Below are 23,618 nucleotides of genomic sequence, written 5' to 3'. Positions count from 1 at the left end.
TGGATAGAGTGAATAGTCACTTCCTCAGGTTAAGGGATTGCAAAACTGGAGAGCATTGGTCTAAGGTGAGAGGGGAAAGATTCAAAAGGGACCTAAGGAGCAACTCTTTCAAGCAGAGGATAGGATATGAATGGAGTGAGCTGCCAGAGGAAGTGTTGGAGGTTGATACAACTACAATATTTAAAAAGGATCTGAATGGCATATGAATAGGAAGGATTTAGAGGGGTATGGGACAAATGCTGGCAAATGGCATTAGATTAATGCAGAATATCTGGTCGACATGGGCGAGTTGGACCGAAGGGTCTGTTTCCATGCTGCACGTTTCTATGATTCTACGATTCTAAGATTATTTCCAGCTATTGTACTTATTCTATCTTGTACTGACAAAGCTATGCCACTGTCCATTCCTTTCTGCTTATACTTTTGAAAAGTCTCACAGCTCCAAACATTTACTCTCCGGTTTTGATCTCCATGAAGCTCTGTCTCTGCAATGTCTGGAAGATCGTTCCCATTAACCTTTTTGCATTGTTAGTTTATTCATTTTGTTCCGAATACAATGTGTATATAAGTGAAGAGTGAACATTTTTGTCTTTTGACCCTATTTGATTCTGTTTCTCTATACTCTATTCAATCTGTTCCTTCCTGTCCAACTGAGTATCACTATTCAAATAGCTGCCCTGGCAATGCTGGCAAGTCCTTTTGTTTAGCTCCCTTATGTTCCCCTTCTCCGAAAACCACCTCCACAACTATTTTAATGCTTTAATGTTCTTGCCTCACTGGGGTAGAATGCTGGAAATCAAGTCCCTCTATTCCTGGTGTGTTTGCAAAGTTTAAAGATGCTTTAAAGGTATACAATTTTTGAATTTTCATCCTAGTTAGATCCTAGTTGACAGAAAGATGGGCCCAGGTTTCTTACTTTAAAGAAATTGCTATTTATTAGAAATAAATAGATTTTAGGACTGCCAGTTTAAATTCTAAACCCCTTATAATATTGCCCCTACATACAAACACAGACACAAAACAAGAATGGGTGTTACAGGCAGAGTGATAGACTGGGAAATCAGTTCAGTGATTCCTATGCATAATATTCAGTGAGATGATACTTTGGCTTGTCAGCACTGATCACTTCTCGATCATCTCTTTGTTCATTCATTTGTTTTTAGGAGGCACAGAATGATTTGCACTTCTTATGTCCCTGACTTATTGGTTAGAAGTCAGTGATGAAGGGAAATAAACAGGTTTTCTTAAAACTTGAGCTGTTATTTTTATAGCAGTGGAAATTGCAGAATCTTCCTGGCCAGGGGTCCAATGGCTTCCGCCCAAACATTCACACACTCGAGCTGTTCAGCTACGTTGGAGCTAATGACATAGTTGTTGGCAGGAGAGAAGACCTTTGTCATTGATAATCAGTCATGATTCCAAAGATTGATTAGCTACTTGTTACCAGCTGAATTTCATTTTGTATAAATGCCCTTGTTCCAGTTTGTTTAACTATACTTTCCTCACTGCTTGAAAAAAAGAGCATTCGTAATGAGTGTCAGTCACCTGCTTTTAAAAAGTGCAGTAATACTTTCCACAATCTGGATGTGGGTTTGCTCGCTGAGCTGGAAGGTTCATTTCCAAACGTTTCGTCACTCTACTGGGTAACATCTTAAGTGGGCCTTCGGGCGAAGCACTGTTGATAATTCCTGCTTTCTATTGATATGTTTGGGTTTCTTTGGGTTGGTGATGTCATTTCCTGTGGTGACATCATTTCCTGTTCTTTTTCTCAGGGGGTAATAGATTGGGTTTAACTTGATGTGTTTGTTCATAGAGTTCTGGTTGGAATGCCATACTTCTAGGAATTCTTTCGCGTGTCTCTGTTTGGCTTGTCCTAGGATGGATCTGTTGTCCCAGTCGAAGTGGTGTTCTTCCTTATCTGTATGTAAGGATACTAGTGAAAGAGGGTCATGTCGTTCTGTGGCTAGTTGATAGCCTGGTGGCTAGTTTTCTGCCTGTTTGTCCAATGTAGTGTTTGTTACTGTCCTTGCATGGTATTTTATAAATAACATTAGTTTTCCTTGTTGTCGGTATAGGGTCTTTTCAAGTTCATTAGCTTCTGTTTTAGTGTGTTTCAGGATACATGAACATCAACTAGCCACAAAATGACATGACCCTCTCTCAAATTCCTTCTCATCTCAATTCTAAATGTTTGTCCCTTTACTCTGAGGTACCTGGCTCCTAATCTGTCTTATCAGTGGAAACATCTTCCCCATGTCTGATTGTATCAAGGGCTGTCCGTTTTCTGAATGTTTCAATCAGATCCCCCCCCCCCCCCCCCCACGCATCCTTCTCAACTCCAAGTTCAGACCCAGAGTTCTCAACCACTTATTATAAGACTGGAGCTTTGTTATCTGGATCATTTGTTAATCTTCTCTGGACCTCCTCCAAGGCCAGCACCTCCTTCCTTAGCTAGGGGGCTCAAACTGCCCACAATATTTCAAATATCTGACCAGAGCCTTGTCCAGTCTTTGCAGTACATCCTTGCTCTTTTGTGTTAGTCCTCTTGAAATGAGTGCTTACATTGCATTTGTCTTCCTAACTGCCAACTGAAACTGCATGTTAACCTTAAGAAAATTCTGAATTCGGACTCCCAAATTCCTTTGTGCTTCAAATTTCCAAAGGCTTTCCACATTTAGAAAATATTTTGAGCCTCTGTCCTTCCAACCAAAGTGCATAACCTCACACTTTCCCATGTTGTATTCCATCAGCCACCTGTTTGCCCACTCTCTTAGTCTGTCCAAGTTCTTCTGCAGCCTTCCTGCTTCCACAACACTGTGACCCTCCACATGTCCTTGTGTAATCTACAAATTTAGCAACAAGTCATCCAGATTTTTTAATGTATATCACGAATAGTAGGAAGAATCAAGGGATAGAATCCCTGCACTTGGAGAAGCAGGGATTAATCAAGAACAAGCAGCACGGTTTTGTTAAAGATGAAACCACGTCTGACCAACCTGATTGCATTTGTTTAGATCAGAGTGGTGCTGGAAAAGCACAGCAGATCAGGCAGCATCCGAGGAGCTGGAAAATCGACGTTTTGGGCAAAAGCTCTTCATCATGAATAGAGGAAGGAAGCCTCCCACTCTGATCTGAACTCTGGTTTCCAGCATCTGCAGTCCTCACTTTTTGCCTGACTGCATTTGTTGCAGAGGTGACCATGTATATAGATGAGGGCACTGCATTTGAAATGGACCTCGGGAAGGGTTTTGCTAAAGTGCTGTATTGGAGACTGATAGTAAAGGTAAGAACTCATGGGACCCAAGGAGAATTGACAAATTGGATCCACAATTGGCTGCGAGGCAGGAAGCAGAATGTGATGATTCAAGCAGGTTTTTGTGACCGGAAGCCTATGTCCGATAAAGATTTTATTATGGAGGTATTTTAAATTCCTCCCAACGAATAATCTGTCTAAGAGCTTCAAGGCTATTCAGCAATCCTAAAGTTGTTGGCAGGCAGAAGACCTTTGGCATCGACAATTACACAATATTCCATAGATCCTATAAACTACTTGTTGAAAGCCAAATCTCATTTTGTGCAGCAGATGCCACAGGCTGCAGCAGCAACAACACATGAACCGCTTTACCATTAATATTGTATTTCATTTAATATATTTGTAATTATTCCAGAATCCCTGTTTTCCACACTTTTTTTATTATAATAATTTTTCAATTACTCTAGAGTCTCTTTTTTTCAAAAATTTATTGCAATTATGTTTCTATACACAAATTTAAATCTTATACTTAAAAACTCTTTTTAGAAAAGGAGAAAAATGCCTAGAGACTTGAATACGCACTGAAGATCTTACTTTTACTCTACCAGAAATATTCACCAATCCAACTCCCTAATCAGCTTCTCTCCCTGCACTCATTTCATTTGTGGTTTGTGACATCATCCTGTTGCTTGTTTCAATGCAGACTGTTTATTCTCCCCACACGCCCTTCCAGTCTGGAGACTTTGTTTCTTGCAGTGCATCTTACTTAATATGCCTCATTCCTCCTCTGTCCTGAATTCCCACTTGGATCAAAATCACCAAGTATACTCACTCATCCTTTATCTCACTTGGGTGAAGTATCCACTCTCACTTGAACTTAAACTTGTTGAATTGAAGTAAATCAGATCACAATATCTAGCCAGAGTTCCAAATTACCTCAATCTAAGTGGATGGTAATGGCAGTAATGGTATTGATAATTATGTTAATGATTGTAAAAAGAATGAAAGTAAATAAAAGTAAATTACTGTAAAAATATAGACCAAGAAGAGACAAATTTTGAGAGATATGGTACAGTGAGATTTGTGTAAACTATGATGTAACTGATCAAATTACTCTCTCAAAAGTGAAACTCACCAGTCTAGAATCAGCATATCTTAAGTGCTACATGTGAGGCGACTACGGTCGAGTAGTGGATGTGGTGTATATGGATTTCAGCAAAGCATTTGATAGGGTTCCCCATGGTAGGCTCATTCATAAATTCAGGAAGTATGGGATACAGGGAGATTTGGCTATCTGGATTCAGAATTGGCTGGCTGACAGAAGGCTGTAGATGGTTGTAGATGGGAAGTATTCTACCTGGAAGACAGTGTTGAGTGGGGTCCCGCAGGGCTCTGTTCTTGGGCTTCTGCTCTTTGTAGTTTATATAAATGACTTAGATGAGGAGGTTGAAGAGTGGGTTAGTAAATTTGCAGATGACACAAAGGTTGGAGGTGTCGCTGATTGTATAGAGGGCTACAGCAGGCTGCAGCGTGACATAGACAGACGCAGAGCTGGGCTGAGAAATGGCAGATGGAGATCAACCTGGATAAATGTGAAGTGATGCATTTTGGAAGGTTGAACTCAAATGCTGAATATAGGATGAAAGACCGGATTCTTGGCAGTGTGGAGGAACAGAGGGATCTGGGTGTGCAAGTACATAGATCCCTCAAAGTTGCCACCCAAGTGGATAGGATTGTTAAGAAAGCATATGGTGCTTTGGCTTTCATTAACAGGGGTATTGAGTTTAAGAGCCGCGAGGTTTTGCTGCAGCTCTACAAGTCCCTGGTGAGACCGCACTTGGAATATTGTGTCCAGTTCTGGTCGCCCTACTATAGGAAAGATACAGAGGGTTTGGAGAGAATGCAAAGAAGGTTTACCAGGATGTTGCCTGGATTGGAGGGCTTGCCTTATGAAGAAAGATTGACTAAGCTCAGACTTTCCTCTCTGGAGAGGAGGAGGAAGAGAGGAGACCTAATCGAGGTGTACAAAATATTGAGTGGAAAAGATAGAGTCAATAGCCAGAGACTTTTCCCCAGGGCAGGATTGACTGGTACGAGGCATCATAGTTTGAAGATATTAGGAGGAAGGTATAAAGAAGACATCAGAGGTAGGTTCTTTACGCAGAGAGTTGTGAATGCATGGTAGTGGAAGCAGAGTCATTGGGGACATTTAAGCGACTGCTAGACATGCACATAGATAGCAGTGAGTTGAGTCGTGGGCATAAGGTTCTGTGCTGTAAGTTTCTATGTTCGATGTTCAGACATTGAGGTGGTGCATCAATCATTGACCCAATCCTGATAATGCTCAGGATCAAGTAATGAAGTCACGTTTTATAATATATTTATTTTTGAATGTAATCTTGTAAGCAAACGGCTAAGATTGAACATTTTTTTTATAAAAATGTGATCATAGTTAATGAAACAATTTTCTTGAAACAGCTAGAATCAGAATTGACAAAGCTGTATTTGAGCAAAAGACCAAATTCTGTGAAGATGTTTCTGAATGGGTTGAGGAATAAAGACAGGAATGAAGAAATGCACAGCAATAGTAATTCACTAAAGGACAACACTGAAGGTTCCAGTGAAGAGCAGAAAATGTGTCAAAAATTGGATGCTCTGAAAGAAAGACTAACATTTTGGAACAACAGGCTGGATGAGTGAGTAAATTAGTGTGTGATATATCTTGCATGATATTGCAAAAGCTGTTTAATTTCTCTAATAATAATAATCTGTACTAGTATATTCCTCCCAATCCTATTTACTGTAGTTTTATTCACTAAACTCATGTGGCAAACTTTATCAGAAGTCATTCTGAAAATTCACAAAACACATTCACTGGTTCTCCTTTTGCCTATGCTGCAAGTAACATCCTCAAAACAACTTCAAGTTTGTAAAACATATGTTTCTTCAGAAATCTGTGTTGACTCAACAAAACTGTTCAATTATCATGTACTTTAAAATGAATTTTAACATTTTCACTACTACAGATGATAAGCTAATAAGTCTATTGTTGTCTACTGTCTTCCTCCCTTCTTGAATAGTGAAGTTACATCTGTTGCCTTCCACTCAACAAGATCCTTTCCAGATCTATTCAAAAAAAAAATCACCAATGCATCCATTAATTTGTTTTACTTCCTTTCACACTTTGAGATGAAACTTATCTGATACAGAGATTTCTGAACCCTCAAACAAACTAATTTTTCACATGCTGCCTCTTTACTAATATATGAATTTCTTTTAGTTCTTCAGTTACTCAAGCCCCTTAATTGCCTAGTAGTTCCTGTAACTTCTTTCATGAACACAGACACCAAGTAACTGTTTAGTTTCTTCAATATATATGCTCCTGTCCCTACCTCTAATTGGCTCACAATTACCCTTGCTAATCTCTTTCGTTTCATATATCAACAGAAGCTTTTACAGTCTGTCTTTATGTTCCTTACTAGCTTACATTTGTATTCTCTTTTCCTTTTTCTTACCAATTTCCTAAATTGTTCTAACACTCATGCTTACTGCTATTTCTGGCATTCTTGTAAGCCACTTTCTTTGATCTAATGCAATCATTAACTTAGTTTGTTAACTGTAGTTGATTCACTTTTTCCTGTGGGTGTTTTAAGGACTATCAAAGATACCTAAATGCCTTTGTACCACCAGCTCTTTTTGTGCATTTTACGAATCTGTCATAATAAAGTTTCCCTTCATAGTTTCCTTTGCTCAGACTATGTGAAAAAGACGTGATAATGTGTTAACTAAAATGTGTTTGGCTTCACTGTTAACCTAAAATCAAATGCAAATATTTATTTTGTCATACTTAAATAAGTCATTCCATCCTATCTTTTCTTTGACAGAACTGAAGTAAGGTATCAGACTGAACTGAAGCCAATCGTTGATTTTTTTAATTTGAGTATTCTGTTTTTGTTAATTGAACTGGAAACCGTGGGAAACATTCGCTTTGAGGAAGGCACTCCTTCTGATGTATGGTATGGTGATAACTACAAATTCCTAACAGAAACCTCGTAATACTTAATGACCAAATTTCAAATATAAAAGAGGAGAACTGTGTTTTTGTTGGAGTTGATCGTGGAAGAGCAATCTGAGCAGGACCTAATCAATTTAGTGCAAAAGGAATCAGAACCTGTTCCAAGTTTCCCAGATGCTGGAAATTGTAGTGGAGAGAAGGCTAAACATAATCTGTCCACAAAGGCCAATAAACTCACGATCCAATCTTTGAAAATGGTTTTGGGAGCAAATAATAGTGGTGATCAATGTCAGGAGAGTGGCCCTAGTGTCGTAAACGTAGTATCACAATAAATTCAGTGATCAAAGGTCGAAGTCAATGAATATATTTTCATACTTCATATTCCATCCGCTGCACCACTATTCTCATAATGTTCAATGCACAATCACCATCTCCATCAATCAGGAGTCATTCATAATATTCCTGGTTTCATCTCATCCTCTCATAATTCTACACAGCTATAATCTGTCTTGCCACTTTGTTCTCCTGTCTCTTACAGAACAGATTGGGATGTGATCAACAGGGAATGGGCATGAATGTGAGAATGTGGCTAAGAGTGATTGTTAAACAAAAAATGATGACTGTATCCTTGTACCCAGACGTTTTCTTTTGGTCCTAATTATTTTTCCCACAATTTTTGTTCTCTGTTCAAACTGCAGATAATTTGCCCAACTCCCCTCACCACATGTGAAAGTAAAATACTACAGATGCTGGAAATCTGAAATAAAAGCAGAAATTGCTGGAGAAACACAAAATGTCTGGCAGCATCTGTAGAGAAAGAAACAATAAACGTTTTTGGTCCAATAACTCTCCTTTGGAACATCTCTATTGTTAAAAAGCTAATTGCCCATTCAGCCATGGTGTGGGACAAGGGTGGTATAGGTGCCAGCAAGATTATACGTATCTTCTGAGAACATGGATGAGCATTTTAATGAAACCTGAAAGATTTGGAGCAATAGCAAATCTGCCAGAAAGCTTCCATGCAATTTGAGGAGGCATGGAGGAATTGGGTACCAAATTAGTGCAGAGCTATGTGGACAGTGTGATGTCCATTCCTACGAGTGAGGACATTTTGGCAACTCAAGCACTACTGAGTCATTCATCTGGTTTCATTCCTTTCTGACTTGGTACTTGTACTGTTTAATGTTTGTCTTTTTAACTTTGCTTCTTGTTTTTCTGATCTATGGCTATACTGTACATAGCTATAATGTAACTTTATTTCTTAACTTCTCTATCCTGTAACTAAGGATTGTACCGAGGTACCTTTGTGCCTAAGACGGTGCTGTAAGTGGTGTCCTATAAGCTTTTCACTATATATGTTTGGCTACATGTGACAACCAAGCTAATTCAGTTTAATTCAACTGAGTGCCTTGACAGTTTATTTCAAGGCTCATTTACAAATCCACCTTGTCCCTGTAGAGCTGACCATAAGACCATAAGACATAGGAGTGGAAGTAAGGCTATTCGGCCCATCGAGTCCACTCCGCCATTCAATCATGGCTGATGCGCATTTCAGCTCCACTTGCCAGCGTTCTCCCCGTAGCCCTTAATTCCTCTAGACAACAAGAACCTATCAATCTCGGCCTTGAAGACATTTAGCGTCCCGGCTTCCACTGCACTCCGTGGCAATGAATTCCACAGGCCCACCACTCTCTGGCTGAAGAAATGTCTCCGCATTTCCGTTCTGAAATGACCCCCTCTAATTCTAAGGCTGTGTCCACGGGTCCTAGTCTCCTCGCCTAACAGAAACAATTTTCTAGCATCCACCTTTTCAAAGCCATGTATTATTTTGTACGTCTCTATTAGATCTCCCCTTAATCTTCTAAACTCCAACGAATACAACCCCAGTATCCTCAGCCGTTCCTCATATGCTAGACCTGTCATTCCAGGGATCATCCGTGTGAATCTCCGCTGGACACGTTCCAGTGCCAGTATGTCCTTCCTGAGGTGTGGGGACCAAAACTGGACACAGTACTCCAAATGGGGCCTAACCAGAGCTTTATAAAGTCTTAGTAGTACATCTCTGCTTTTATATTCCAACCCTCTTGAGATAAGAGACAACATTGCATTCGCTTTCTTAATCACGGACTCAAGTATCTCGGCTCCAGTACATCTCTGCAGAAGTTCTTCAGGGTGTGTCCTTGACCCAACCATCATCAGCTGCTTCATCGAAGACGTCCCTTCAATCATCATGTCAGAAGAGGGAATATCTGCTGCTGATTACACATTGTTCAGCACATTCATGACTCCTCAGTTACTGCAGCAGCTCATATCCAAATGCAGCAACACTTGGGCAAAATGTTGGTTTGGGCCGTCATGTGGACCAATACCATTCATGATTCCTGAAGAAGGGCTGATGCCCGAAACGTCAATTCTCCTGTTCCTTGGATGCTACCTGACCTGCTGTGCTTTTCCAGCAACACCATTCATGCCAATCAAGTGACAGGCACTAACTCTCTCCAACAAGAGTGTATCAAACTATTATGTCTGGACATTCCATGGCATTATCATTGCTTAATCCCCCAGTACCAACATCCTCAGTGTTTGCCAATGATTAGAAGATGAACTGGACTCGCCATGTAAATATTATAGCTACAAAAGCAGGTAGGAAGTGAGTAATCTTACAGTGGGTGACCCACCTCTTGACTCCCTAATGCCCATGCACTGATTACAAGGTATAAATCAGAGGTGTGATGGAATTCTCCCCAATTTCCTGAATGAGTACAGCTCCAATATTCAAAACGTTGGCCTCATTTAGGAGAAATAGCCTCTGTAGCAGCAGTGTATAAGATCTACAAGACTCCTTACCAAGAACCTTTCAAACTCATGGCAACTACTATCTAAAAGATACAAGGGAATACACCACCTGCAACACACTGCCCACCCCAAGTCACTCACTATTTTGATTTGGCAATATATCACTGTTCCTTACATGTCACTGGGTCAAAATGCTGGGACTCCCTCCCTAATGGCATTGCGGTCTACCTTCAAGTGAAGAGCAGTGATTCTAAAAGACAGTTTGTCATCACGTCATGAGCAACCAAAGATGGATAATGCTAGCCCATCCTGTGAAGCCACGTGCCATGAATGAATTCATTGCAAAGGCAGCTAGCTGTTCTGCCTTAAAACGTCCAGCCAAGCTTGCAGTGAGTGGCCCAAATGCAAATGGAATCCTTGCAGGCCTCAACCCTGATAAATTGGTTATTAATGTGTCCATTTTAATATTATGTTAAAAAAAGTAACAATGTTGAATTTGAATCCCAGTGTCCTTAGAAACTGATAAATCTATAATTTCTAAATGTTAAAAGTGACAAGTTTCCTTCCATGAATTTCAGAGGTGTCGTCCTGTTGGACAAACCCTGACTTAGATTATTAATACATATTTGATAAATTACATTATCGCTAAAGGAATAGAATATAAAGGTAAGAAAGTATTGTTGCAACTATACCGTAAGACCGCACCTGGAGTATTGTGCACAGTTTTGGTCCCCATATTTGGGGAAAGATGGAGGCAGATCAGAGGAAGTTCAATAGATTGATCCCAGACATGAGAGGTTTGTCATATGAAGAGATTGAACAGTTTAGGCCTGTCCTGTCTGGAATTTAGAAGAATGAGGGCAGATCAAATTGCGGTATTCAAGTTGATAAATGTATGGATAAAGTAGACGTGGAGCAGATGCGTGCTCTTATGGAGCATTCTAGGATGAGAGGTCATAGTCTTAGGATAAGGGGTGGCAAATTTAAAACAGTGTTGAAGAGAAACTATTTCTCACAAAGGGTTGTGAATCTGTGAAATTCGCTACTCCAAAGTGCGGTGAATGCCAGGACAGTGAGTAAGTTTACGGAGGAGTTAACAGATTATTAATTGGTATTGGAGTGAAAGGTTGAAGCTTACAAAAAGGGCAATGAAAAAAGAAATAAGGATAGAAATGAGGGCATGCTAGCCAGTAACTTAAAGAAAGATTGTAAGAGTTTCTTTAGATATGTAGAGGGCAGAAGAGAGGCAAAAGTGGATGTTGGGCCACTGGAAAATGATGCAGGAGAGATCGTAGTGGGGAACAAAGAAATGACTGAGGAACTAAATAATTACTTTGCATCGGTCTTCACAGTGGAAGACACTAGTAATTTCCCAAAAACCCAAGAGAGTGAGGGGACAGAGCTGAGTATGGTGACCATTACCGAGGAGAAGGTGCGAGGAAAAACTAATGGCTTGATGAAGGTGTATAAATCACCTGGACCAGATGGACTACACCCCAGAGTTCTAAAGGAAACAGCTACAGAGATAGCGGAGGCATTAGTGGTAATCTTTTAGGAATCACTAGAATCAGGGAGGGTCCCAGAGGACTGCAAAATCATTAATATAAAACCCCTGTTTAAAAAGGGAGTAAGACAGAAGACTGAAAATTGCAGACCAATTAACCTAACCTCAGTCGTGGGTAAAATCCTGGAATCCATTGTGAAGGAAGCAATTTCTGAATACTTGGAAATGTATGGTAAAATAAAACCACGTCAGCATGAAGGGAAGGTCACGCCTGACAATTCTGTTAGAATTCTTTGAGGAAGTAATGAGCAGATTAGACCAAGGAAAGCCAATGGACATTATCTACCTGGAATTAAAGAAGGCCTTTGACAAGGTGCCACACAGGAGGCTATTGAGTAAGATAAGGGCTGGTGATGTTACAAGCAAGGTGCTAGCATGGATAGAAGCCTGGTTGTCTGGCCAAAAGCAGAGATTGGGAGTAAAAGGGTCCCTCTCAGGATGGCAGCCAGTGACAAGTGGTGTTCTGCAAGGCTTAGTGTTAGGACCACAACTTTTCACTTCATGCATTAATGATCAAGACAAAGGAACTGAGGACATTCTGGCTAAGCTTGTAGGTGATACAAAGATAGGTAGAGGGATAGGTATCATTGAGGAGGCAGGGAGGCTGCAGAATGATTTGGACAGGTTGGGAGACTGGGCAGAGACTTGCCAGATGGAGTACAACGTGGGAAAGTGTGAGGTCACATGCACTTTGGTAGGAAGAATAGAGGCATGGACTATTTTCTAAATGGGGAGGAAATTCAGAAGTCTGAAATGCAAAGAGACTTGGGAGTTCTAGTCCAGGATTCTCTCAAGGTAAACTTGCAGATTGAATCAGTAGTTAGGAAGGCAAATGCAATGATGGCATTTATTTTGAGAGGACTTAAAAATAAAAGCAGGGATGTACTTCTGAGGCTGAATAAGGCTCTGGTCCGGCCACATTTGGAGTATTGTGTGCAGTTTTGGGCCCTATATCTCAGGAAGGATGTATTGAGCCAGAGCGTGTTCAGAGAAGGTTTACGAGAATGGTTCCAGGAATGAATAGCTGAACATATAAAGAATGTTTGAGGACTCTGGGTCCATACTCAATCGAGTTAGAAAGATGAGAGGGGTCTAATTGAATCTTACAGAATACTGAATGGCCTGGTCAGAGTGGATATTGGGAAGATGTTTCCATTAGTAGGAGAGACTAGGACCTGGGGGCACAGCCTTAGAGTAATGGGAAGAATTTTTAGAATGGCAGGAAAATGCATGAGGAACATATCAGCCAAGATTGGCCTAATTCTGTTCCTATATCTTATAAACTTATAATTGAGATAGAAGCCAGAGAGGAGACAGGAAAGGCTGAAGTCAAGATTCTCTACAGGAATGCCGGCAAAGATTCAATGAAATTTGAGAAAGAGGACTCAGAGCGGAGTGTGAAGCCAGACTGAAAGCATTGGAAAATCTGAGGTGCGTCAAAGTCGCCCTAAACTGAGTTGGAAAAACGTATGGCCAGATTACTGGTGAGAGTACATGAGTCTAGGGGATGGCACACATGGAAGGACTCTGAAAAGCTGATTTTTTTTAATTGTACTTTCACAAACAGAAAAAGAAGCCATAGGAGAATGTTGAAGGAAACCTGAGGTAAGTATTTTGTACGTGAATTGCATTCAAAAATTGACCTGCAGTCCTAAAATGTTAGGCCTATATACAGAACATTTATTGGAGGCAGTTTTACTGTAAGATTTTAGTGACTATTTTCAAGTACAGTTAGTTTTGGATTTGTAGCTTTACACTGGAAGAAAATCCAATCTAGTCATTGAAGTCACTTGAAAAAATCCTTTAGATAATTTCTGTTGTGCATTTGCTATGTTTGCTGATTATCGGTAGTTTTATTTGTAACTTTGTGATTTATCGTAATAAGTAATTAAATTACTTGAATTATATTTAAAGTATTAACAAAGTTTGTAATTTTTTTTGTAATTTTTGTTTTAATTTGAGGCAGCCAAGAATTTTTATCCTGTGGATATTTGCCATTATGAAATTTGTAATGTATGACATTTATGTTTAAGCTTTGCTGTTAGTGCTGTGCCTTTTTTTTTCTGGCTCTGGTCCTACAGTCAGTGTCATCACAAGAATAAATTCATCATATTTCAACTTAATGATTCAATTTAAGAAAAAAATGTTTCAAACCATCAGCTGGTTGCCAAGGAACTGAAAACCTTTTCTGGATTTGCTGTTAGCTTCGTGACGTACAAGTCAGTAGATAGTAATCATAGCATTGCACAAAGCACTGCACAAAGCACTGTATTAGAATAGCTTTTAAGTACCAGTCATGCACTACACATTAGAATTTAATTGTATGTAGACACTCATATCATCTGAGCTTCATTTGAGGTTTTCAAGAGTGTTTAATTATTTGAATAGAAATAATATGTAAGGGTATGGGGAAAAGCAAGAAATTGACAACAAATGATGCTGAAGAGCAATGCAGACATGATGGCCTGAAAGGCCTCCTGTACTCTTAAATTTATGTGGTTCTGTAATTTAAAGTTTATACAAGATGTTCTTTTCATTTTAAAAAAAGCATCTTAAAATTTCAAAATTTCCAAGGAAGAATTAATTACCAATATTTCAACATTAACATTAAAATTGTTCTACAATAACAATATGAGGCTACTTTTTAATTTATTTGATGGTAGCAGATGTATAGAATATACTTTCTATACTGTGTGTGAATAAACTACAACAGTGTATGAATTCAGGATATTTGTGTGTAAATAAATGTAATATTCTATCCCTTGACAGGTTCACTTCCTGCTATGATGTAATCTTGTCTCGATTCTGTGCTTGGGACTTCAAGAAACTTGGAGTGACAGGGTTAAAAATAAATCGCATAGTCAGAGTTCACAATCGAGTACTACGCCTTAAGTATGAGGATAAAATCCAATCTATTTTGAATAAAGAAGGATCTCCTTTTAAATCAGAGTAAGTTGTTTTAATTGCAGCTTTTAAATTACTTTTTAAATACAGTCTTACAAAACAACTTTTAAAATCTTGCTAATTTTGTACAAAGCAATAATCTACAACTCATCACTTTAAGAAAACAATGACTTGCATTTATGTAATGTCTTTCAGAGCCTCTGGATATCCCAAAGCATTTTACAGCCAATAAAATAATTTGAAACCAGTCGCTATTGTGTTTTAAAGGAACAATACTACAGTGTTTCTTTTTACATTCAATAAATCAGACTAATAAATTGAAATCCTGTTTACTGCTACATGTTTTACGTTTCCTCACAGTCCTGAGTAATAAACATGGTCTTGATCATCCTTCGACACAAAGACAACCATTAGCGAGTTTTCAGAAGATTTGTGGCTCAGGTTGAGGTTCTGAATGTAAGTTTGCTCACTGAGCTAGAAGGTTTGAGCTTCCAGCTGAGCAAAAAAACTTACATCCAGAACAAAGAACAACCATGTTCATTATCAGGCAGGGGCCAGTGTTGGGACCAACTGTTCATGTTATCCATTAATGATCTGGATGAAAGATTGTTGCTAAGTTTGCAGATGACACAAAGATAAGTGAAGGGACAGGTAGTGTTGAGGAAGCAGGAAAGCTGCAGAAAAACTTGGACGGGCTAGGAAAGTAGGCAAAGAAGTGGCAGATAGAATATGATGTAGAAAAGTGTGAGGTTATGCACTTTGGTAGGAAGAATAGAAGCATGCGCTATTTTCTAAATGAGGAAAGGCTTTGAAAAATCTGAAGCACAAAGGGTCTTAGGAATTCAAGTTCAAGATTCTCTTAAGGTTAACATGCAGGTTCAGTTCACAGTTAGGAAGGCAAATGCAATATTAACATTCATTTTGCGAGGACTGAATTATAAGAGCAGAGATTTATTGCTGAGGCTGTTTAAAGCTCTGATCAAATGTTTGAAATATTGTAAGCAGTTTTGAACTTTGTAAGGATGTGCTGGCCTTGGAGGAGGTCCGAAGGAGGTTAACAAGAGTGGTTCTGGGAAGGAAGAACTTGTCATATGAGGAGCAGTTGAGGATTCTGGGTCTATACTCGATGGAATTTAGAAGAATGAGGCCGATCCATGGCTACTCCATGGCCACGGGCACCTGCATGGGCCCCAGCTATGCATGCCTTTTCGTAGGATATGTGGAACAGTCCATCTTCCGCAGCTACACTGGCACCACCCCCACGTTTTCCTCCGCTACATCGATGACTGTATTGGCGCTGCCTCGTGCTCCCACAAGGAGGTTGAACAGTTCATCCACTTTACTAACACCTTCCACCCCAACCTCAAATTTACCTGGACCGTCTCAGACGCCTCCCTCCCCTTCCTAGACCTTTCCATTTCTATCTCGGGCGACCGAATCAACACGGACATTTACTATAAACCGACCGACTCCTACAGCTACCTAGACTACACCTCCTTCCACCCTGCCCCCTGTAAAAATGCCATCCCATATTCCCAATTCCTTCGTCTCCGCCGCATCTGCTCCCAGGAGGACCAGTTCCAATACCGAACAACCCAGATGGCCTCCTTCTTCGAAGATCGCAATTTCCCCCCAGGCGTGGTCAACAATGCTCTCCGCAGCATCTCCTCCACTTCACGCTCCTCCGCCCTTGAGCCCCGCCCCTCCAATCGCCGCCAGGACAGAACCCCACTGGTCCTCACCTATCACCCCACCAACCTCCATGTACAGCGTATCATCCGTCGTCACTTCCGCCACCACCAAACGGACCCCACCACCAGGGATATATTTCCCTCCCCTTCCCCCATCAGTGTTCTGAAAAGACCACTCCCTCCGTGACTCCCTTGTCAAGTTCACACCCCCCACCAACCCAACCTCCACTCCCGGCATCTTCCCCTGCAACCTCAAGAAATGCAAAACTTGCGCCCACACCTCCCCCCTTACTTCCCTCCAAGGCCCCAAGGGATCCTTCCATATCCACCACAAATTTACCTGCACCTCACACACATCATTTACCACATCTGCTGCACCCGATGTGGCCTCCTCTATATTGGGGAGACAGGCCGCCTACTTGCGGAACGTTTCAGAGAACACCTCTGGGACACCCGGACCAACCACCCCGTGGCTCAACACTTCAACTCCCCCTCCCATTCCACCAAGGACATGCAGGTCCTTGAACTCCTCCATCGCCAGACCATGGCAACATGATGGTTGGAGGAAGAGCGCCTCATCTTCTGCATTGGAACCCTCCAACCACAAGGGATGAACTCTGATTTCTCCAGTTTCCTCATTTCCCATTCCCCCCCCCCCCCCACCTTGTCTCAGTCAAATCCCTCGAACTCAGCATCACCTTCCCAACCTGCAATCTTCTTCCTGACCTCTCCGTGCCCACCCCCACTCCGGCCTATCATCCTCACCTTAACCTCCTTCCACCTATCACATGATTAGGGTGTGGACAAACCAATGGCTTAAGATTTTGTCTTGTGTTTTCTCACTGCTTCTGTATGTGCTCACTTTTGAAGCAAGCTCCATAGTTTTTATTTGCTGATGCCAAGCATAGCAATCCCGGGATTGCTTCACCTTGGTCTTGAAGTTGTATCAAAGCTCACAAGTGAATTCTTCAATGTATGCTTGTAGCACTTCCATTTAGTGCCATGACAATGCACCCCAAACTCTAGCCAACCATAGAAGACTTGCTTTAAGTGTTAGGCATTTGGTTACATGACCAGCCTAACTTGGTTGTGATTGTCTCAATTTGGTGAGGATGTTTGGCATACCTGCTTGTGTGAGTACCTCATTATCTGGTATTTTGTCCATTATCTGATCTTTTAGAAGCTTCCAAAGGCAGGTTCAATAAAAGTGGTTGAGCTTCCTGAAATGATGCTAATATACAGTTCAAGTCTCTCATGCATAGAACAGAATGAAAAGGAATGTTCCTTCATGACTCAGACTTGAAACCTTGCCTATATCTCTCTCTAGCTCTATTTCTTAAATGAAAGCACCAAAAAGCCGCAATTAGTTAGCTCTGCAACCTGGTATTTTACAATTGTTATATTTTTTTTAAGTCATCAATGTATTATTTAGACTTTTTTGGGTCAGTAATTTATGTTTTATTCATACCTTATCTTGTTCAATGTGGTGCTGAGGACAAATGAGAAGCTCATGTGAATACTGCTTTTAGCAGTGTTGGTAAAGGGGCCTGATTTTGCTCCAGTAGATATAGGTGTGATGGAAATGTGTGGCAGTATATGTACAGGGAGGTACAGAGGTCAATGATCATAAAAATTAGTGACAATTGTGAACCCAAAGTGTTCATTCTGTTTCTTTTTCTACAAATGTGCCTGGCTTGTAGAGCATTTCAAGCATTTTCTGCTTATCTTTCAGATTTCCAGAATTCGCATTACTTTGCTTTCCTGTTGTGTGCTCCATGCTGGGCACTTGTAAGTGTAGTTAGTTTCAATTTAAAATTAGAAAATATTTATCATTCAATTCAATGTGTAATTATTTTTGTTAACAAAATCCACTTGTGTGGATGGAAATATTGCAGATGAATTGGTCAGTGTTAAGTTACTGGAAGTTTTGTCACTTGCAAGTTAAACCAATTATTAAAATATATCACTATTAGTTCAAGGTATTCTCATTTGTGCACTGGATTGATGTTTACGGTGCTTGCAAGGCTCAAGTCTTTTGGATGTTGTCCAGATATCGCATGAGACCATGTTCAAAGAAACAAGTTGTTACATAATAGAATTGATCAAGTTTTTACTGTCTGGCAAAGCAGTATTTTTATGTCATACTGAAACCTGAGCCTTTGGTTTTATAAATAGTGGCATAAAGTTCAAAAGCCAAGAAATTTTGCTTCATCTGTATTAAACAGTTCATCTCTGCTGTGACTGTGGTTCCTGATTCTCAGCACAGGAGGAAGTTATTAAGGGGCCCAGAAATAGGACAAACATCAGGACTCATGATTTCTCTTCCTGGCTGTGTTGGCAGTGTTAAAATGGTGTATATGAGCTTAAGAAATTTGATTTTGAGAAGTTAACCAGGCTTTGTTACTTTGTTGCCCTCAGAGTCTGGTATTTGCCCTATGCAACTCTCTGTATTTGAATTTTTGTGGCAATGGCATTGGATAGGGAGCTCCACAAAGTTGCCTCAGTGACAGCAAGGGATGCAGATTAATATCTATTTCAAGTCGATGAGTGATTGATAAAAGAATTTGAAACTCTATATTTGTCCATGTGTACTGTTATCCTTCGAGCAGCAGAGAGTCCAAAAATGGAAATATATACCATGAATGTTTTAATTTGTAGATATCCAGTAATTTGTGTTTCTTTCTAGAAATATACTCCTATTAAAGATCACACATGTACATAGAAATAGATTGTAGATAAATAGGTAGAATATATTTTTTAAAACGTGAAGCTAAATGCATGAACCAGCAACCAAAGAACATTGCATGATGCCTCTAGGTCCATGAGTGGGTCAGAGAAAAGGCTGAGAAGGTGGTATAGCATGTCAGATGATCCAAGACCCGAAGGCAGTTGGTTTTATTTTTCTGGGTATGCCTTCACATGCTTGAGTCATTACTGCCAGAAACTCCTCTCCAGTGCTCCTTTACTTCCCCTCCTCCCAATCCTGAGGATCCTTTCTCCAGATATCAGTACATCACAAGCTATTGTCATAAATCTCTAGGCCACTCTTTTCCCATCCCTGGATCAACACCAACATTCTCTGGGATTACTCATACATAAAAACCCTTCTGTACAATGTATTCTGAGCCTCAAACCAATGCTCCCAGATTTTGTGATCTCTGAAACAGCATGTTTTTGAGCAGTGTTAATATGAATATAAAATGAATTAATACAATTGGTCTTTCTTTGCAACACAGTCTAAACTTCTGTTTCCAGTTAATATTTCATATAAAATATATTTAGACCTTACAACAGCTCAGAAACATCTAAAGTTAGATTTGCAACATCTTGCATAGTTACTGATTAATTTTGCCTTTTCAGATAAATACTGTACTGAAATCAACAATTTCTATCCTCCTTTAGAAACTACAGTAAGATGTTGGAATACCTATTTTACATATATGATCCCAAATTATCTACTGAAAAGAATGAAATTCTCCAGATTCTTGAGGGTGGTTTCAAAAAAGCAGATGTTTATCGGGTATGTACCTAAAATTTCAGTAACAATACTTTTGTATGGAAAAATCCTAATTTGAAAGGGAATTATACCTGTTGCATCATTCTTAATTTTCCATTCTTTTATAAAATATGTTGTACTGATTCCTTGGCATAGATAAAGTCCAAGTGGTGGTGCTGTGGTAATGTTGGGTGAATATTTGGAGACATGAGTTCAAATTCCACCAGACCAGAAGGTGAAATTTTAATCCAACCATGTAACTACTATTGATTGTTGCAAAAACCAATCTGGTTCACTAATGTCCTTTGGGAAGGAAGTCTTATCTGGTCCACAAGGATGTGGTTGACTCTTAATAGCCCAATGGGTATTTGGGTATGGGTAATACATTCTGACCTAGCCAACAATGTCCATGTCCTTGAATAAATTTTAAAGCAAACATTTTTCTTCACTAATATTGTGCATTTATGTGTCAAAAAAGAAAATTATTTGAACAAGCATTCTGAGATGGATCACTCAACCTGAAGCATTTCTCTCCACAGATGCTGCCAGACCCGCTGAGATTTTCCTATTCTAATTTCTAATTTTGTCTCTGATTTACAGCATCCACAGTTCTTTTGGTTTTTATATAATCAGACATGTTCTTTCTATTGTAATATAGCAACTTTATTCTTTTCTTGGTTCTATCTGTTCCCTCTCATATTTATTTCATTATTCTCATACAAGAGTATAATCTTTTTTCTGATGCCGGAGAATAAGGAGATATGAGACAATAGTCATGTTTATGTATTTTAGAGCTATTCTATCATGATTATCTCAGGGCTATATATGTTATTTTCTTGTTTGCAGCATTAATTTCCGTAGTATTCCATATCAAGGAATTGACACATTTTGGGATGTAGAAAATTAAGTTATAGCAAGGACGAAATATATTCAAGGTATTTGAAATGAGTGAACACATACTTACCAAAATTATATTGTTGCTACTGTCATACTACTTTCAATTTCCAATTGTCAGTACAGTTTTAGAGATTGAGTAGAATAGGCCTATATCTTTAGATCTAAAAGAATGATAGATGATCTTTCAACTTTTGGCATTCAGAGAGAACCTGTGGCTCTTGTGTTGCAGTTGTAGTGTACCGGTTTCAGACAAATCCCATTGCTTTAGAAGTGTTTAATAATGTCTCTAAACTGGTTGATTAGAAAATATTTGAGAGGTTCTGTAAGTGTTCTTGTGGCATGGTTGAGGTGTGGCCATGTGTGGACCAGGAGGCCTCGTTTCAAGTCTCACCTGCTCCAGAAGTGTGAACAGGAAAATATCTGTAAGGGACTGACAGGACAGAGCCTGGGAGTATGATTCTCTCTGGCTGGAAAATCTAGAACTAGAAGTCATAGCATCAGGATAAAGGAGCAGGATAAGAATAATAATGTCCTTTTGCTTCTATTTCTTACATTCTTTTCTTTTTCACAATTCCTGCCTAACTTTTCCTCTTAATTATCTAGCTTAGTCAGTACTATGTGGAAGGAGTAGTGTGGAAGGATGTCATTTGCAAATTTCCACCCAGATGAAAATGTTCATTAATGATAAATTGCGAACTCTAGATTAATTTGGTTAGTAGGTAGGTTTAAATAACTTCTTGCTACAATCGCTCACTTCATTTGTCTTTTTATAAGTTTATGTAGAGGGAGGGTAAATAGAAATGTATATCCATTCCCAACATATTTGACATTGTTCTTGTTTTTCCTCTCAACAAAAATTCCACAATTGCCCTCATTTTTTTTCTTCCCAGCTAAACCTCTGATCTACATGTATCTTCAATTGATCAGGTTCAATCTAACTTTTAAGTATATCATTTGTTTGATTGGGGATCGTCACATGTTATTGAGTTGTTTCTTTGAAAATATTCTTTTCTTTTGTTGTATCATTTTCCTTAGAGAAGCAGAATGTTGACCATGCATTTCTGGAAGTTCCATTGAGTGTGAGCACAGTTGAATTGACTTATATTAAGTATTAATAAGTTGTGACTTTGTCTTATGTGTTTTGATGTAAGGAGCATCCTTTGATGACATAGATGATCTTATACGTACAACATAGATGAATGACTGTGTACCTTTTGATGAAGTAATCACTAAGTGAAGGGACTTATCAATTATTTAAATTAGAACATGAAACTGGAGGAAACCAGTGATGAGCATTTCCCATATTTTGCAACTTAATTCTGGATTTCAGTAATGGAGAGTATCGCTCAAGTCAGAAAATTTCCCAATTTGGCAGACTCAGTTTGATATAAAGGGTTCTGTCATATCCAGTTCCTTCTCTGGGAGGTGGGTTTGGGGTTGAGTTGGTGGAGGGAGAGAGATCTAATTGTGACAGAAGGATTGGAAAGCCTGCCTCAGTTTTTCATCTCAGTTTTTTGAACAGATCCTCAGTCTTCTACCACTCACCATTCACATCTCTTCAACACCACCTGTATACTATGTGCTTTCAAATCCCAGTTGCCACTTTGTGTGCTGCCCCTCTATCTCCATAGTCATACACCCAGACTCCATGTAGGGCAGACTTCAGGAGTCATGTGAGATGAGAACAAGTTGTAACCACCTGCTAGAGCTTTAGCTCATACAATTTGATAGAGAAAACAACTTTCATTCATGAAACTCATTCAGCATGTTTAAATCCACTTGTAATCTGGTATAGAAACAAACAAATTTCTATTCAGTAACTGCATCAAAGGTAGTTAATCCTTTATTATCTGTTAAAACTCAATGATCTGCCATTTTATAAAGGTCTCTACAGAAATTTGGCCCTTAGTGTTGCTACGTCAACTAATATGCTTCTTATATTGATTAGGAATTGCAGCAACATTTCTGGTTTACCTAAATGAGATTCCAATAAGCTAGTGCTCAAGTATATTTGTGACAGAGATTACAATAGATTGTATTTTTGCTGAGTTTCACATGAGAGATTCATGTTCTCTGTGTATGTTTTTTATAAAAACTGTATTTTCCTACATGATGAAAGTGTTTTATTTTAATGTAAAACAGCAGATGTCTTAAGACTACTTGTTTGCTCCAATATTATAAAATAGGTTGTCCCCAAAAAACTGTGAAGGCTTTCCTATGACACTGTACTCTCAACAAAGTATTATAGTGCAGAAAAGTGTCTCCTTTCTCCGCAATAACAATCGTTTTATTTTAGTTAATTTTCAGTGCCAAAATATTAATTGTGTTCGAGAATAAACATTGGTTCTATAATTGAATGGGACTTTTTCTCATTCCAAAAGTGTGGTAACAAACTCCGCAATTACTGACCACAGAATTGTGTGCAGTTTTGGTCTTCTTTTCTGAGGAAGAATGCAGCGAAGTTTTTCCAAGCTGATTCTGGGGATAGCAGGACTGACTATTTAGAATGGAGGTGAGAAGACATTTCTTCACACAAAAAGTGGTGAGCCTGTGAAATTCATTATCCACTTCTATTGCCACAGGAAGTAGTTGATTTGAAAACATTGAATGTATTCAAGAGGCAGCTAGATACAGTGCTTCGGGCAAATGGGATCAAAGGTGACGGGCAGAAAGCAGAGTTAAACTATTGAGTTGGATGATCAGCCACGATCGTGATGATTGGTGGAGCAGGTTCAAAGGGCCAAATGGCCGCCTCCTACTCTTATCTCCTATGTTTCTATGAAAATAATTTGTGCACGTCATTTTCAAAAAAGGGTGTGTTACCTATCTAGCTTTGGCGCTCATCATCATTGTCGCTCCTGTTATGAACACCACACGAAACATTCTTAAGCAGGCAGCCCAGACCATAACTTTGCAATTTGTTTCGGTAAGCGACAGTGAAAATTATTCGGATTAAATTGGCGAGGTTGACTACCAGGTTTAAAATAGACAAAAATTTATTC

General features: G+C 39.4%; 1 protein-coding gene across 1 annotated transcript in view; it reads left to right on the top strand.

Moving 5' to 3' along the window:
• Window positions 1–23,618, top strand: part of lrrc9 (leucine rich repeat containing 9) — a 242,353-nt gene that overhangs the window by 74,586 nt on the left and 144,149 nt on the right. Inside the window, exons 11-14 of the mRNA XM_072568390.1 lie at window positions 5,732–5,949; window positions 7,138–7,269; window positions 14,398–14,577; window positions 19,626–19,743. Coding sequence (XP_072424491.1) covers window positions 5,732–5,949; window positions 7,138–7,269; window positions 14,398–14,577; window positions 19,626–19,743 — 648 coding nt within the window. The remainder of the gene's footprint in view (window positions 1–5,731; window positions 5,950–7,137; window positions 7,270–14,397; window positions 14,578–19,625; window positions 19,744–23,618) is intronic.

Source organism: Chiloscyllium punctatum, chromosome 4, assembly GCF_047496795.1.
Source record: "Chiloscyllium punctatum isolate Juve2018m chromosome 4, sChiPun1.3, whole genome shotgun sequence".
NCBI lineage: Eukaryota > Metazoa > Chordata > Chondrichthyes > Orectolobiformes > Hemiscylliidae > Chiloscyllium > Chiloscyllium punctatum.
Note: the sequence above shows the minus strand (reverse complement) of the source record. Positions and strands in the feature narration are given on the sequence as shown.